The 18354-nt window shown below is 36.4% G+C and overlaps 1 protein-coding gene across 7 annotated transcripts in view; it reads left to right on the forward strand.

The window, feature by feature from the left end:
• Positions 1–18354, forward strand: part of KLHL13 (kelch like family member 13) — a 197648-nt gene that overhangs the window by 166348 nt on the left and 12946 nt on the right. For all 7 annotated transcript variants that reach the window (XM_027533383.1, XM_027533384.1, XM_027533385.1 and 4 more), the window contains 3 exons: positions 8100–8232; positions 8777–8973; positions 16682–17477. In XM_027533383.1, the coding sequence (XP_027389184.1) occupies positions 8100–8232; positions 8777–8973; positions 16682–17477 (1126 nt within the window). The remainder of the gene's footprint in view (positions 1–8099; positions 8233–8776; positions 8974–16681; positions 17478–18354) is intronic.

Raw genomic sequence — 18354 nt, forward strand, 5'->3', positions numbered from 1 at the left:
TTTTTTTTAATACCTGAGAGTATCAATCTAGCTATTTTCCCATAGTAGTATTATATTTAATTTGAAAGCTGTTGACATTCAAGCAACTTTTAGTATACATTATTTGTAACTTATCAGGTTTCTATAGTATAGATGTATAATATCAGCACATACCCTCCTCTGTTTTAATGTGACCATTTAAAAGTTTATCAAACTCATTTAAAAATGTCAGTCCTTTAGGGTATGTACCTCCCTCTGTTTAATAGTATTTGAAGTTTTGATATGTTAGGTAAATTTACTACAGAGAAGAAAAAATATATATACATATATATTCATTGTATTTATATATTTATATTCTGATTTTTTTAATTTCTTTTTTACTTGGACTATAGTTGCTTTACAATGTTGTGTTAGTTTCTACTGTACAACGAAGTGAATCAGTTATATGTATACAGATATCCTCCCACCTTGAGCCTCCCTCCGATCATCCCACCCCTCTGAGTCATCACAGAGACTGGAGTTGAGCTTCCCGTGCTATATAGTAGCTTCCCACTAGCTATCTATTTTACACATGGTAGTGCATATACGTCAGTGCAACTATTTCAGTTCATCCCACCCTTTCTTCTCCACCCACAGCATGTCCACAAGTCCAGGAAAATCCTTTTTTTTAAAAGAACATTTTTTTTAATGCTTATTTTTTCCCCAAAAGAATGTGAAGAAGAGATTTTAAAAAAGAAGATATGAGGATGTTTATAAAAGAGGGAAAGGGGAATAGAGAACAGGCCACAATGCCCTCATAAATAGAACCCAAGGCCCAGAAGAAATAGGAAAAGAGAGAACTAAAGGATTAAGCTAGAAAGAAGTTGAGTTTAAAGCACTAGAAATAGTTTAAAGACACTCTGAAAGACTAATTGGAAATTTTGAGCAATTTTGTATAAAACAGACCTGTATCTGTATATCATGGACTACTAGCATGTGGAAATAGGCAAAAATGTTTATAGAATTCTGGCTAGAGGAATAAGTTCAGATTTGGTGGGAGACAATGATTTTATAATAAAAGGACAGATTTTAAGTATGCAAGGTATTTTCATGAATCTGTATAACCTCAGATATGCAGATGACACCACCCTTATGGCAGAAAGTAAAGAGGAACTAAAAAGCCTCTTGATAAAAGTGAAAGTAGAGAGTGAAAAAGTTGGCTTAAAGCTCAACATTCAGAAAACGAAGATCATGGCATCTGGTCCCATCACTTCATGGGAAATAGATGGGGAAACAGTGTCAGATTTTATTTTTTGGGGCTCCAAAATCACTGCAGATGGTAACTGCAGCCATGAAATTAAAAGACACTTACTCCTTGGAAGGAAAGTTATGTCGAAACTAGATAGCGTATTGAAAAGCAGAGACATTACTTTGCCAACAAAGGTCCGTCTAGTCAAGGCTATGGTTTTTCCTGTGGTCATGTGTTGATGTGAGATTTGGACTGTGAAGAAAGCTGAGCGCTGAAGAATTGATGCTTTTGAACTGTGATGTTGGAGAAGACTCTTGAGAGTCCCCTGGACTGCAAGGAGATTCAACCAGTCCATTCTGAAGGAGATCAGCCATGGGATTTCTTTGGAAGGAATGATGCTAAAGCTGAAACTCCAGTACTTTGGCCACCTCATGCGAAGAGTTGACTCATTGGAAAAGACTCTGATGCTGGGAGGGATTGGGGGCAGGAGAAGGGGACGACAGAGGATGAGATGGCTGGATGGCATCACTGACTCCATGGACGTGAGTCTGAGTGAACTCCGGGAGTTGGTGATGGACAGGGAGGCCTGGTGTGCTGTGGTTCATGGGGTTGCAAAGAGTCGGACATGACTGAGCGACTGAACTGAATTGATATGAGTGAAAGTAAAAGTAGATATATAGAAGTCAGATGAGAATTGTGAAAGAAAATGATCCCAGCTTCTTTTAAGTGTACATTCTTCACAAGATTAGAGTATAAAAGTTGTTTAGAGAAATGACTGTCTACTTCTGTACGACAAAGTATGTTGTAGAGGAACTTTAGCCTTTTTCCCTTTAGACGAAGCTGGGATAATACAGATAACAACATGCAAACAAGATATTTAGATCTGTATGAAAACAATCCGAATTGATAGATCTTATTTGGATGAGGATAGCAATAATCAGGAATAAAGTTAGCAAATATGGAATTGGATAGGGGGACTATTTGTGCATCTGAAAATAAAGGTTATGAGATATATTACACTAGGAAACTACATGCAGTGAAAACAAATGCAAAAACCTCTCAAAAGCAATTTGCCAAAGGTAGATAACTTAAACTTAGAATAGAAAATACTCAGAATGTGATAAAAGTGGTCTAGGAGCCTCAGCTTCCTTTCTTTGGTGCTGCCAGATTATACTAAGAATAGTTAGAGGATCATTTTTAAGAGTGCAAAAGGAAGCAAAATGATCACATTTGTGAAGAGGGTAAACAGCTCCTGGGGTCTTAGCTGAACTGTCCAGATTTTGAGGATTGACTGCAAATCTCAGCAAGCAGTTTTGATGGAATATGGACCAAATGAGAAATGATGCAGGTAATGGTAAAGGAAACATTAGCCATGCCTTTTTTCAAAGGGGAAAAAAAAGAACAATAAATAGCAGGAAAGGGACTTTCCTGGTGTTCCAGTGGCAAAGACTCTGAGCTCCCAATGCAGGGGACCTGGGTTCAGTCCTAGATTGGGGAACTAAGATCCTACATGGCACAACGAAGAGTCCCCATGCCTCAACAGACTGAAGATCCTGTATGCTGCAACGAAGACTTGGCACAGTCAAATAAATAAATTTGTTTTTTACAGTAGTAGGAAAAAAACCTACTGACGTAACTCAATTCCCAGTATAAAATATTTGTAGAAATATTTTAAAGGCAGGAGGGCCAGCAAATGAGCCAAGAAGGATTTTGGATTTTGAGGTGGGGAAGAAAATAACTGATTAGATACAATCATTGCTTTTGACTGAATAAGCCATGATTACCTTTCAAAGATATTATCTACATACATCTTAGAGAAGAAAATTCAAAAGTTATTTCCTGAATAAAAATAAAGGTGACATACTGTACGTAGTCTCATCTAATGGACATCTTGACATCTCTTTTTTTTGACATTACCCAAGGTATGGTAAATCTTCCAAGATAAAACCATATGCTTTAACTTGCCAGTAGTTATTAAAACTTTCAAAGTATATATTCTTCAAACCAGCAATTCCATTTCTAAAAATATCTCCCACAGATCTACTTATAAGTAAGTATAGGTACAAGGCAGTTTATTGCAATATTGCTTGTAATAGCAAAAGTTGAGAGATATTTGAGTCTCTCAAGTGAGGAATGGATGAGTAATTGTGGTTGGCCCCACACCCCACACCCCAAGAAACACCTGGGGTAACAGGCAAATTTGGCCTTGGAATACAGAATGAAGCAGGGCAATGGCTAATAGAGTTTTGCCAAGAGAACGCACTAGTCATAGCAAACACCCTCTTCCAACAACACAAGAGAAGACTCTACACATGGACATCACCAGATGGTCAACACCGAAATCAGATTGATTATATCTTTGCAGCCAAAGATGGAGAAGCTCTATACAGTCAGCAAAAAGAAGACCGGGAGGTGACTGTGGCTCAGATCATGAACTCTTTATTGCCAAATTCAGACTTAAATTGAAGAAAGTAGGGGAAAGCACTAGACCATTCAGGTATGACCTAAATCAAATCCCTTATGATTATACAGTGGAAGTGAGAAACAGATTTAAGGGACTAGATCTGATAGACACTCTGTCTATGCCTGATGAACTATGGACAGAGGTTCGTGACATTGTACAGGAGACAGGGATCAAGACCATCCCCATAGAAAAGAAATGCAAAAAAGCAAAACGGCTATCTGAGGAGGCCTTACAAATAGCTGTGAAAAGAAGAGAAGCAAAAAGCAAAGGAGAAAAGGAAAGATAGAAGCATCTGAATGCAGAGTTCCAAAGAATAGCACGGAGAGATAAAAAAGCCTTCCTCAGCGATCAATGCAAAGAAATAGACGAAAACAACAGAATGGGAAAGACTAGAGATCTCTTCAAGAAAATTGGATACCAAGGGAACATTTCATGCAAAGATGGGCTCGATGAAGGACAGAAATGGTATGGACCTAACAGAAGCAGAAGATATTAAGAAGAGGTGGCAAGAATACACAGGAGAACTGTACAAAAAAGAGCTTCACGACCCAGATAATCATGATGGTGTGAGCACTCACTTAGAGCCAGACATCCAGGAATGTGGGTCTTAGAAAGCATCACTACGAACAAAGCTAGTGGAAGTGATGGAATTCCAGTTGAGCTATTTCAAATCCTGAAAGATGATGCTGTGAAAGTGTTGCACTCAATATGCCAGAAAATTTGGAAAACTCAGCAGTGGCCACAGGACTGGAAAAGGTCAGTTTTCATTCCAATCCCAAAGAAAGGCAATGCCAAAGAATGCTTAAACTATGGCACAATTGCACTCATCTCACACGCTAGTAAAGTAATGCTCAAAATTCTCCAAGCCAGGCTTCAGCAATACGTGAACCGTGAATTTTCAGATGTTCCAGTTGGTTTTAGAAAAGGCAGAGGAACCAGAGATCAAATTGCCAACATCTGTTAGATCATGGAAAAAGCAAGAGAGTTCCAAAAAAACATCTGTTTCTGCTTTATTGACTATGCCAAAGCCTTTGACTGTGTGGATCACAATAAACTGTGGAAAATTCTGAAGAGGTGGGAATACCAGACCACCTGACCTGCCTCTTGAGAAACCTATATGCAGGTCAGGGAGCAACAGTTAGAACTGGACATGGAACAACAGACGGGTTCCAAATAGGAAAAGGAGTACGTCAAGGCTGTATATTGTCACCCTGCTTATTTAACTTATATGCAGAGTACACCATGAGAAATGCTGGGCTAGAAGAAGCACAAGCTGGAATCAAGATTGCCAGGAGAAATATCAATAACCTCAGATATGCAGATGACACCACCCTTATGGCAGAAAGTGAAGAAGAACTAAAAAGCCTCTTGATGAAAGTGAAAGAGGAGAGTGAAAAAGTTGGCTTAAAGCTCAACATTCAGAAAACTGAGATCATGGCATCTGGTCCCATCACTTCATGGCAAATCGACTGGGAAACAGTGGAAACAGTGGCAGGCTTTATTTTCATGGGCTCCAACATCACTGCAGATAGTGATTGCAGCCATGAAATTAAACGACATTTACTCCTTGGAAGGAAAGTTATGACCAATCTAGATGGCATATTGAAAAGCAGAGACATTACTTTGCCAACAAAGGTCCGTCTAGTCAAGGCTATGGTTTTTCAAGTGGTCATGTATGGATATGAGAGTTGGACTGTGAAGAAAGCTGAGCACCAAAGAATTGATGCTTTTGAACTGTGGTGTTGGAGAAGACTCTTGAGAGTCCCTTGGACTGCAAGGAGATCCAACCAGTCCATTCTAAAGGAGATCAGTCCTGGGTGTTCATTGGAAGGACTGATGCTAAAGCTGAAACTCCAATACTTTGGCCACCTCATCCAAAGAGTTGACTCATTGGAAAAGACTCTGATGCTGGGAGGGATTGAGGGCACGAGGAGAAGGGGACAACAGAGGATGAGATGGCTGGATGGCATCACTGACTCGATAGACATGAGTTTGAGTGAACTCCAGGAGTTGGTGATGGACAGGGAGGCCTGGCGTGCTGCAGTTCATGGGGTAGTAAAGATTCGGACATGACTGAGTGACTGAACTGAACTGAACCACACTCTTGAAATTCTGTGCATCCACTAAAAAGAATAGATTTGTGTGTATTGAGACACAGAGGTGTCTGTGTTATGTGCTCAGGTGAACTTTTAAAATGCATAACAGTACATATAGTATCCTACTCTTAAAAATCCTGTATGTATACAAGCAAAAGGTAGATTATGTATATGAATAGAAAGAGACCTGGAAGTACATATACTAAACTGTTAGCAGTAGTTAGTCTTAGTAAGTAGAAGAGGTGGACTTTTGGTTTTCAGTTTATGTCCTTCTGTATTTTTATCACAAGGATATATTTAAATTTTTGAAATCTGAAATTTATCTGAAGGAGAAAAAAGCCAAGCCCTTGGAAGCCAAACTTTTCAGCCTAAACCCTGATTCAGTTCCTCTTCTCTCATCTTAACCTTTATAGTTTACCACAAGTGAGAACTATAGGTCCAATTCATTTTATTATTGAGAGTAGGTTCACAAATAATGTTCTTTGTTTCTAGTTAGCTTGTTACAAAATTCAGGTTCTACATGTTGATTTTTTTTTTTTAATACCAAGTTATGGCATCTGGGTAAAGTCTGGCTTGTTTGTTCAAGCATTTGCTGAACATTTGTGAAGTCCCCATGGTGTGCCAAGCACTGGGGAATTCAGACATCCTAGTCTTCTACCTGATGGTTCCCTCCTCTTCTGTTTCAGCCCCAGTGGTTGCATTTAGGACTTTCCAGTGCTCATATGCTCATTTATGTTTAAAAGGTGATCCACTTAAACTTAATTGCAATTAAGTTGCAATAGTTCACACACTATATGTGAATTTTCACCACTTTTTACCTTCTGCATGTAGATATTTCCCTAAAATGGACATCTCTTTTTAACCTCTACTTTTCTAAATAACAGGGATGGGAGATGATTTAGCAATGGAAAATATTGAGGGGGCATTGGGGGAGAATGTTTGCATTTACAATGGAAAGGGGATATTTGTGAAAGAGTTGATATTTGTGAGCAAAAACATATGTCAATCACTGTTGGAGAGCAAAAAATATGATACATAATCCTGTTCCAAAGTGTATGTATAATGTATAAATATTTTTAGAATTAAAATATTTATATCTCTCTCCAGAGAGAAAGTGGCTGGATCATATTATCTCTTTGAAGTTCTAGTTCTGTAGATTCAAGCATTTTCTTTAGAAAGCCATTTAAAAATTGTGATGAGAAGATGTTTAGACTAAGATTTATCTTATACATATGTGCAGGATCGATATTTCTGAAACTGCATTCTTCAGTATGTTGTGCCTTCTGCTTCTTAAATCTGTGAATCACAACTTTAAATAAAAGTTTTATGTGGGGTCATTAAAATATGAAGGGGATAGAATAATTCTGCTGGTAGTTTTTGTTATATTATTTGAAAGTAATTTGTATGAGTATCTTCATGATTTTTTATAAGAGTACATTTCCATTTTTGAAACTACAGACTCCATCTTGAAAAATCTTCATTTTGAGCTTCATTGTTAAATTGTATATTATCATCTTTTTATGCATTTCACCAGCCTATTATAATCTTACAGTGTTTCATTCTTCCCAGAGTAGACCAAGGGAACAGCTGCCTGCTTATCATTGGTTGGGCTCTTCAAGGAGTGGGTGGTGGAGCTAATCAACAGGCATTCTTATCAGCAGAGCCCTGTCTCTCCTCTGAACTGTGGGTGTCAGCCTATTAATTCTCCACTAAACTTTAAGCATTTGGGGACAATTATGTCTCACGTTGGAGCTCCCTGGGCACTTTTTTCCAGAGATAATTAAATTTAAAACTTGAAAGATAATTGATCAAGCAGGAGCAAGTATATCAAATACTAGTATCAAATACTGAATATAAGGATGTCTAACACAGTTCCTTGTTTTGTAAGAGGTGGAATAATCTGGTTGGCAGAAAGTAACTCCTATTTTGCAGTTAGCACAGATGTTCTGGACCTTTCTTTTTTCAAACAACAAAAATAAGCAAGTGAAAACCAAGAATAAAAGAACTATATATTATAAAATATATTATTATGGAAAGGAATGGTAGTGTAACACCCTAATTCTGCACATGGGAAAATGAAAGTGTACATGGTAGTTTTTTTCAGAATAATAAAAGCCAATGGTTGTATAAATAAGTGAACATATATGCTCTTTTCCTTATTTGTTCTTTATTGTCACATATCAAGTAAGCTGTTCAGTTTTTTGTCTTCTGAGTCATTATTCTACTGGCTTTATGTTCCACAGACATTAATATGTCAAGAGAATTTTAGCACACAGAAATTTGTGTTCCCATTTTACCTTGATGAGTGGCTTATCTCATGTTCTTCTTGTAGGGATTTGACCAGCTCCGACTTGAAGGATTGCTCTGTGACGTGACCCTGATGCCAGGGGACACAGATGATGCCTTCCCTGTGCACAGAGTCATGATGGCCTCTGCTAGTGATTACTTCAAGGCTATGTTCACAGGTAGCTTGCCTTCTAAACTCTACTTTCATATTAAAACAATAAGAAAAATAAGTGTTTAAATCTTTTCATTGCTAGAGGAAGATTCAGTGCTTTTGTTCCGTGTCTTTACAAGAAGAGTTTAAAAAGAATAGATACCCAGTATGTGTGTGGGTGGGTGGTGCTTTTCTGACTTGGAAAATGGATATACCTTTTTTATACCTCTGTCTACCTTTATTTCATAGCTTTGCTTTTCCAGACACATATCTGAATGGGCCATCAGAGACTAATACAATGTCACTAGTACAATCTCTAATCCATCAAAAGATCTGAAGTGCCAGGAGAACATTTTGGAGGCACTTGCATCATATACCACCTCCATTAGTATAGAGATATTCCTTTTTAAGTACTCTCTTTTAACTGTAAAATATGCAGAAGCTTGACTCAGATACTAATGCTTACACAGAATAAAATTTTCCCTGATTTTATTGCATCTAATTAGCAACAGAAGTGAGTTTGACCTTAATTAAATTATCCACCTTCATTTAATTGAGTGTCTTTATTTAAGGTGGGATGAAAGAACAAGATTTAATGTGCATTAAGCTTCATGGCGTGAGCAAAGTCGGTTTAAGGAAAATTATTGACTTCATTTACACTGCAAAGCTTTCTCTTAATATGGACAACCTTCAAGACACACTGGAAGCTGCCAGTTTTCTACAGATTCTGCCGGTTTTGGACTTCTGCAAAGTTTTTCTCATATCTGGGGTAAGACATTTTCAAATCAAATCTTTTCCTGTGATGAATAGTATTGTGGCCTGAAACTAACTGGCCTTTAGAGAGAGATGTCATCTACTGTATGGTTTGGAAGCAGGTTCAGGAGAAAACAGTGCAAGTGCATTTTTACAAAATAGAACCATTTAAAAAAGCCTTCTGTGTCATCCAGTGACATTAGACAGTAATAAGGGTTTGATAGCAATAAAATCCTTAGCATGTTTGATAATGTTATATATTGTAATCCAGTTTTATTCTGCTTAATGATTTTATACAAGCAGGTTTTTTAAATGGAGTTCTATGGGAAAGTCATCTGAGGTTCTAGAAGTCTTTTAAGATATACTCAAGTCATTTTTTTTTTCTTCCTTTAAATATGGGACCTAGATCTTGAGAAGAACTAACACCTATGTGTAAATCTTTTTGATTCCATGGCAACACATCACCTACTAAGTCGTTTACAGCATATTTTAATAGATAATAGAGGACACATACAACCACCAGTCACTGAACTTCCTTATAGTCACCCACTTGCTTTGGATAGTGCCTCATTTTGGTTGAGACCCTTAAATTAATAGTACTTAATACTTACATTTATAAACTCTTAACCTTTATTTACACTGATCTTAGCAACATGTGGCTGTCCTGAGGCAAACTAGGTACAGTGTCATGATTTCCTTGAAACTAATCAGTAGCTACAGACACTGTTGACCTAGTACCCATTGTCTGTTATTCAAGTTCAGTACCTATCACTTGAGATGCTGGTTGTGATCAGTTCCTTAGTCTGAATGAAAAGAACCAAACTGGGTAAAGCTGATTTCTTAAGTTATAAAAATATGCATTTCTCAAAATAACAATATTAGAAAATAAGTTTGTTCTGGATAAGTCTATTTAAAGCACATTTATTTCAAGATGACATCATAGCAAATTTCCTGTAATTAGAATGTTGGTTCCTTAACTTCCTTGAAGCATTTATTATAACTGTATGTTTTTACCCTTTGGAAAATGTCTTTATTTTTATAAACACTTAATATTGTCTTAAAGATTATAATCTTCATTTCGAGTATCTCTGCAGAGATACTAAAGCCCATTTCTAAAGGAGAAGAGACATGTCCCTGACAAAGCTTACTTTTAGTGTAGCTTACTCCCATTTTAAAAATTCTTGCCTATGAGCTTTTTCTTAGTACCATACTATTTTCTTATCTTTCATCTTGTTTGCTTAGGATATGTCTATGTGATTTTACATGGAAATCTTCCTTCTCAGAATCCATGGTAATTTTTGAGAAAAGTTGGTGGGTTATTAGTTTACGGATTATATAAAATCTAACTTTTCCTTTATCCTTCTTTCATGCTTTCCATATCTTAGTTAAATATTTAGGCTTTACTCTATTATCCCTTTCTCAGCAATCAAGTAAATCAGGAAAAACAGTAGCCCTGGGTGCCTTTCCTATTTATAAGAACTGAAAGTGTCAAGATAATATAAATATTTTTCAAAGGTAAATATGTTTTCCGTTTTCCCACAGGCTCAGTTATTATAGATAATTTAAAAATATAACAATTTTGCAACCATGTACTTAACCCAACTGTATTGAGGAAATAGATTTGTGTTCTTATTGATATAGTGTGATTATAGTTCGTATAACCAAAACACTTCCTGGGTTTGAATTTCTGGAAAGAAAAGTTAGCTTTGAACACAATTCTTTTCTATCTGTTCTTAACCACTTGTGTGGATGAAGAGGAGCAGTGGTATATAGAAGATGAATCAGCATATCATCCACAAAACCTTTATATGTTAATTTTGAATGATAATGTTGAATGATAATGATAATGATAATACGATAATAATTGGCATATACATACTACTACACATAAATAAATAATAAGAACCTACTGTCTAGCACAGGGAACTCTACTCGATACTTTGTAATAACCGATATGGGAATAGAATCTAAAACAGTGGATATATGTACATGTATAACTGATTCACTTTGCTGTACAACAGAAAGTAACACAACATTGTAAATCAACTATACTCCAATAAAATTAAAAAAATAAAATGAACAACTCTGTATTGCTAAAAATACCGCCAAACCCCAAATACAGTGATAAAGCCACATTTGCCTTTGGTCGGTTAGGCATCCATTCTCTGTAAGGGAGCATCACGCTCAGTAGAACAAGAACCCTGCGCCCTGACCTTTGCCTTCTTTGCAGCAATACTTTTCTTTTAGGGTTGTAACTAGTATTAGGGGCTATAAGACCTATAGACCCTAATTTTGTTCTTGCTATGCTATTTTCTTGGTAGTTATAGAAAAAGAGGACTATGAAAAGAAAACAAAAGGATGACAGTGAAGGATATAATGCAGAGTTGGTAAAATTTTCTGTAAAACTAAAAATATTATCATTTATCATGGACATAATAAAAAATTACCTTTGTTTTGTTACATACCTACAAAAATTACATTAGCTTTTGTCCTTATGACATTGCATAACTACAGCATGCTAAATTCCATGTGGCAGTCCCCTGATTTAAAAACAAGTTGTAGTCAAATTTTTTATCATTTGTTTGCTGTTTGGAAATTGTACCATCTAGCATTTTCCCCACAGTATTACTATTATGGAGGATTACAGGCTAGCCTGTAAAACCCAATTTAATGTCAGGTTACTGAAATAGAACAATTTGCAATTGAACTGGAAAAAATTGAAATTTAAGTTTACAGTTATACAGAGTAAACAGCAGGATGAAGGTGAGCAAGAAATCATTTTCTTTTTACATAAAAGCATATCTAATCAGAGAATGAAACTTCTCTGTGCTTTAGACTCAGTGTACTTTCTTTAAACTCATTTTTTTAAGTGTTTATTTTTTTTCTTGATACAGGTCTATCATTGGTTCCACCTGTACATTTATTGTCACTGATCGGGTTGGGGAGCTCACAGTGCAATGTACAGAAATTATTGAGGTGACTGGGGTCATGAAGAGTGCGAGACAGTAGAAAACAAGAGAGGCACATTTGTTGGAGAACAAAGGACTTCTCTAAGGGAACAATGAAGGGAATCGGAGGAAGTTATTGGAAAAGATAGCTTCTTTTGCTATTATGTGACCATAGCAGCAGCAAGGATGTGTTTTTGAGGAATGTTCTTTTTGGGAAAGAATGTTCTTTTTGATGTAAGGATTTCCTGTATAGTACATGCATTTGACATTCTTTCTTTCATAAAGACTGGATTTACCCATTAAGCTTGATTAACATGTCTTTCCAGGTAATGTTTTTGCTTTGGGGGAAGCTCAATGCAAATTAGAGAAAAAAATTCATGGGTAATTTTAAAATGAATCAAAACTGTTTCCCTCCCCATTAAACCAGTCTTGTTTTTCTTCTTGTCAAGGCTGATACTCAGCAAGTAGTACCCAGATACCAGTTGTTTATGGTTGAGTATGTGTTCTGATTAGTTGGTACTCGAATATTCTAAATATCATCCCTGCATATAACTTTAATCAGCCCATTCTTGCCTGTCCGGGATTCTGTAAGGAAAGAAGAGTCTCAGCCTGGGCCTAAACCAACTCATCCCCCCAAAGACCATTATGATAACTATTGCATCCACCAGGGCAAGTGCATTCAAAGTGCAAAGGAATAAGAAAATAGGATTCGCCAAGCTGGACACACCCTCAAAATTCACCTCAAATGGTGTCAATCATCTGAAGAGAAATAAGACCCGGAGAGAAAGGTTTTAGTTTTCTTATCATCCCTTTGTTCTTCTTACCCAAAGGCCCCTTTCTTGTATCCTGTGATATTCTCATCTGTGGAAGGAAGCTTGGGAGAAGATACCTGTTATGTCCTGTATCCCTCAAAGTAGCTTGTTTGACTGCTTCCCAGTCGTTTTCTGTGAACGTGCTTTCTCTCTTTGCATTGGTTGTACTTGAGGTCAGGGTGTTATTTTAATAAACTAGATAGCACCAAGGAGAATTTGGTACACTGAATGTCTGAAGAGCACCACCCCACTGCCCAGATTTACCAGTGAATTTCTTAGTGTTTGCTCTTCCCTTGAGAGGACGAAAAGCAGATAGTCATTTGCTTTTTTTTTTCTAAATGGAAATTTATTTGTATAAGACACTGAACTTCAACAACGTAACATCACAGATTACTGATGAAACCTGTCATTAAAATATCAAATTATGTTAATCACAGCATTAGGTACATCAGGTGTGATTTGGACAACTTAATATTGCAGCAATGAGTACCAGTATGCTAATGAAAATTGAAAATCATGATGCTTAGAACTGCCTTTAGGATGACCATGAAGGTTCTACTGTAATCAGTAGAATAATTTATAAATTATATCAAGGAAACTTAAATGTGTACTTGATTGTTTTTTAAAATAACGCTGTTGGTTCTCATAAGAAGTTGGGAAATTTTGTCCTTTTTTGCTTCTCTATCCTTTAAAACTCTAATATAATTACCTGGCTTAACTTCTTTAATGACTCTTCTTTGGAATTTTGGCCAGGGTATATATTCAGATGAAATTAGAGTTCTTTCTGCTTATGATGTATTTTTTAATAAGCTTTAAATTCATATTTTACATTTTTTAAAATGTATTATGTACCTGAATTGCAGTATATATTATGTTACTGTACATATTCATTATTTTGTAATGTCTAAGGTTAAATGTTTGGGACTATGCTAGCTGAAACACTTTTAAAAATCATGACTGAGAATGGATTACAATGAGCTATAATTGAATAATCTTGTATTTTTCCAAAACTTGTTTACTGTTATTCCATCATTTTTGATCTGCTTATATTAACTGTTATTCTACACTGTGCTGCTACCGTCCCTATGGTCTACAATTAATTTTTTTAAATTTTATTTTATTTTTTAACTTTACAATATTGTATTGGTTTTGCCATACATCAACATGAATCTGCCACAGGTATACACGTGTTCCCCAAATTTTTTAGCTTTGATTGCATGTACTTCATAAAAATTAATTTCCTGTTACATATTTTCTTATCTGAATCTCATTTTAAAATTAATAAGACTCTAGTAATCTGCTGTGTTAATTCAGCAGATATTCTGTTTTTAGTTGTATCTATCATCACATCTTTAATTTTTAAATTGCTGATAATCATGGCATTTAACCTTTGTTATATACCCACAGTGTGGTAGCTGTGGTACATGAGCTATAGAAAATACTTAGTCCTTGTATCAAGAAGATGACTATTCAGAAGGTTATGAAATACCATTCTCTGGTGGTCATTTTTTAAAGGAAAGAGTAGGCAGCTAGCTATATTAGCTAGGCAATCTGTCAAGGTTTTCCCATTCCTGAGAATCTGTATATCTGATATATAGAAGGGATTTTCAAAATGCCCTTAAATACAAGGTAGTTTTTTTTTTATCCTCTTGTTTTAAAAACTGTTTCCTTATTGAATGATACTAAAGAAGGAAAAGAGGAAGGAACTGAATATCTTGATCCCAGTTCTGAATTATACAGATTGGTTTCTAATCTTTAATCTCGGTTTATATTCCAGTTCCAGTTCAGTCGCTCAGTCGTGTCTGACTCTTTGTGACCCCATGAATCACAGCACGCCAGGCCTCCCTGTCCGTCACCAACTCCTGGAGTTCACTCAAACTCATGTCCACCGAGTCAGTGATGCCATCCAGCCATCTCATCCTCTGTCGTCCCCTTCTCCTCCTGCCCCCAATCCCTCCCAGCATCAAGGTCTTTTCCAATGAGTCAGCTCTTCACATGAGGTGGCCAAAGTATTGGAGTTTCAGCTTTAGCATCAGTCCTTCCATTATATATGCTATAAATTTAGAATTAATTTTGGTGACTAACAGCCAATGCTATTATTTTGCCCATTTAAAATATAGTCTTTGTTGTTTTAATTTTTTTATTTGTAATCAATCATATCAGTGATGATAAGAATCTGCGTACTCAGGAAATATATTTGTGCTTTCATCAATGTTTGCTTATCCATATTAGCAAACATCTTCAAAAATGAAAATTACTTTTGCTTTTGGGGAAGGACTATGTCTTACCCCATAAAGTAGGTCTATTACCCCAAACAGGAATTCCTTCCACCTGGGGTGATTTGGGCAATGAGGTATTAATTGTAATTTTATTTACACAACTTTAAAATTGTGTCAGACACCAACCTGCCACCCCTAAAAGTGGATTAAAGTGTACTTTTTATTAACCAAGTTATCGAATAGTATTAAACTGTGTGTTTGAAAAGGCCCATAAGTTGTTCATTTATTTTTCCTAGTCCTCCTGTGTTACAATTTATTTTCGGTATTTTAAAATACATAGGTATTAAGTATAATAACAATTTTAAATTGTTGATTTTTGTGCAGCAAATCAGTGCCTAAAAGAGTTCAAATTCTTCTTGAGTAATAATCTATGAAAATAGCAACATGTGTGTGTATGTGTTGGCCTTCAAACTTTCAGTGGTATTATGTCATAACTCGGCTGTGACTTTATGCAGAGGAGTCATGATTTTCATCTCATTTCAGCTTTTCAATAACAAGATGATAGAAGGATTAGCCAATTTTCTCTTATCCATCTGCCAGTCGGTTAACAATACAGGGGCATCAGTGAGCTTTATGTGACATTTGTGAACACACACCCTGACAAAATTAAGCAAAAAAATCCAGTGAGTCCTTTGCCTGTGACTTGTCTCTGTGTTTGTACATACACACACACACACACATACAATTACAAAGAGATTTGTATGGCAGGCTTGTTTTTGTGATTTATGCTTTACATATTTGCTGATTTGATTTTCCTAATTTTCACTTTTGACTAATTAGCCCTTAGAACATTGAAAAGACTTCCTGCCAAAGATGGGCCTCTCCATAGCTTCTCTGCTTTTCATGACTTCTGGTTTTGCTTTATTTTACTCTGTGCTGGGGAGATTTGAGGGGCTAACGGGGACTCCAGGCAGAGCTGGAGTATGCTGAGAGTAAGAGAGTAGCTAAGGAAAACTGTGGTGCCAGCCATCAGCATACTTACTGGAAACTAAACTACATGAATAATTTGATGCAAAAACACCCATTCCATTCCTCAAGAAAGTGATTTCCTTGATTCTATTTCTACATAAATAATATGGAAAATAAATTCACCCTAGGAATAATGGCCCTATTAAATTATCTTCACTATAAGCAATAACTTTTGAAGGAATCAAAATGAATGATAGTGATGAATGATGATGCCTGTTGACATGAAAGAAATATAGGGATCAGGTACTAGAGCTTTTCTGTTTGTGGATCTGCTAGCTGAGTTGCTTTTAAGAATCATGACTGAAAAGTGAATTGAGATGATTCATTATAGAATTGCTTTCTATTTTTGCAGAACTTCCATCTGGCCAGAACTTTCTTAGTATTTGCAGGGTAGTGGTGAGGACACATTTTTGAGGAAAGAAAATAATTATGTTGGCATAGTCAAGTTATACCATTGTTTCTTAGAGTAACTTTCAATCTACTGACTCTGAACAAGCATTTTCTTTTAGTCTCCTTTCTATTGGATTAGGTAAGGGTGGTTTGTGAATTCTCTTTAAATAGTTAATATACGGAGAAAAGAATCTTAATTTTCATCTATATGGACAGTAAAAAGCACATTTACTCTTATTCTAGAGCAGGTATTTATATATCCAGGTATGAGTGCCATGAAAGTAGTTGGGTTTTAATTATTATTCTTTTTTGGATTGGCTTAATAGGTCACTTTAGACAATTGTGTTGAAGTTGGGCGGATTGCCAATACCTACAATCTGACAGAAGTGGATAAATATGTTAACAGTTTCGTCTTGAAGAATTTTCCTGCGTTGCTGAGCACTGGGGAGTTCTTGAAACTCCCTTTTGAACGTCTTGCCTTCGTGCTTTCCAGTAATAGCCTTAAGCATTGCACTGAACTTGAGCTCTTTAAGGCTACCTGTCGCTGGCTACGCCTGGAAGAGCCTCGGATGGACTTTGCTGCAAAGTTAATGAAGAACATACGATTTCCACTGATGACACCGCAGGAGCTCATTAATTACGTGCAAACCGTGGATTTCATGAGAACTGACAATACGTGTGTGAATCTCCTTTTGGAAGCCAGCAATTATCAAATGATGCCATATATGCAGCCAGTGATGCAGTCAGACAGGACTGCCATTCGGTCTGACACCACTCATTTGGTTACACTAGGAGGAGTGCTGAGGCAGCAGCTGGTTGTCAGCAAGGAATTGCGCATGTATGATGAAAAGGCCCATGAGTGGAAGTCCTTAGCCCCCATGGATGCCCCAAGGTACCAGCATGGCATTGCCGTCATTGGAAATTTCCTCTACGTCGTTGGAGGACAGAGCAATTATGACACAAAAGGAAAAACGGCAGTTGATACAGTCTTCAGATTTGATCCACGATACAATAAGTGGATGCAAGTTGCATCTCTAAATGAAAAGCGCACCTTCTTCCACCTCAGTGCCCTCAAAGGATACCTGTATGCAGTTGGTGGACGAAATGCAGCTGGTGAACTGCGTAAGTGTGTGTATGTCTATTAAGCACAAAGACTAATTTCTTTACCCCCAGATTCTAGTCAGATCATAAAATAAGCAGTTTTATAACATCAAAGACCAACAAATGTTGCCAGAATTTTATTTTAAACTGTTTTTCTTAGAAAATGTCAGAGACTATCTGAGCCTATATTGTTGGCCACACTACAAATATATCAATATGTGGCAGAATATTTTACTGGTGCAATATCCATGGTTTTCATTGTAAAGGTTTAACTGAAAAGCATATTCTGCTAATTTAAATTCTAATGGAATCTTGGACAGAACTTTGACATGTTTCCTCATTTTACATTTGTAAAAGCCCACAGAATATTTCAGTGAACAGGTTAAAATCCTTCCTTACAGAGCACTGACTTCTATAGTTGGTCCTTTTATGTAATCTGTTACCTATCCTAGGCCACACAGTAAGATGATTTTCTTTATCTACTAAATGTTTAAAGTTCAATATTATCCAGATTTTATTTACCATGAGTATTATATATAACTATTAGTCTCAAAACTCATTCTCATGTAAACTGAGCTGGTAAACTTGATTATTTGACGGTCCCTTCTTGGTCTTCCTAATCTAAAATCAGTCACTGATCTTAGATCAATAACAGAGACCAATACTTTGGCTATGTAAATTAACACTAATTTTGTTATTTTAGATAAAATTGGAATAAGGTAGCTGTCCAAAAAGAAGTCAGGAAGATCTCATTTTATATCAGGTTTTACATATCTGTCATTACCATCGTTTGGTCTTTTCTTCACCCATCTTCCTTTATTCTCTATTCTAAATAGAGTCCTTGGAGTTGACCAGTATTCTAGGCTCCATAAACCTGGGGAAGTTTGAGATATTGGCA

Source organism: Bos indicus x Bos taurus, chromosome X (genome assembly GCF_003369695.1).
Source record: "Bos indicus x Bos taurus breed Angus x Brahman F1 hybrid chromosome X, Bos_hybrid_MaternalHap_v2.0, whole genome shotgun sequence".
In the NCBI taxonomy this organism is placed as follows: domain Eukaryota; kingdom Metazoa; phylum Chordata; class Mammalia; order Artiodactyla; family Bovidae; genus Bos; species Bos indicus x Bos taurus.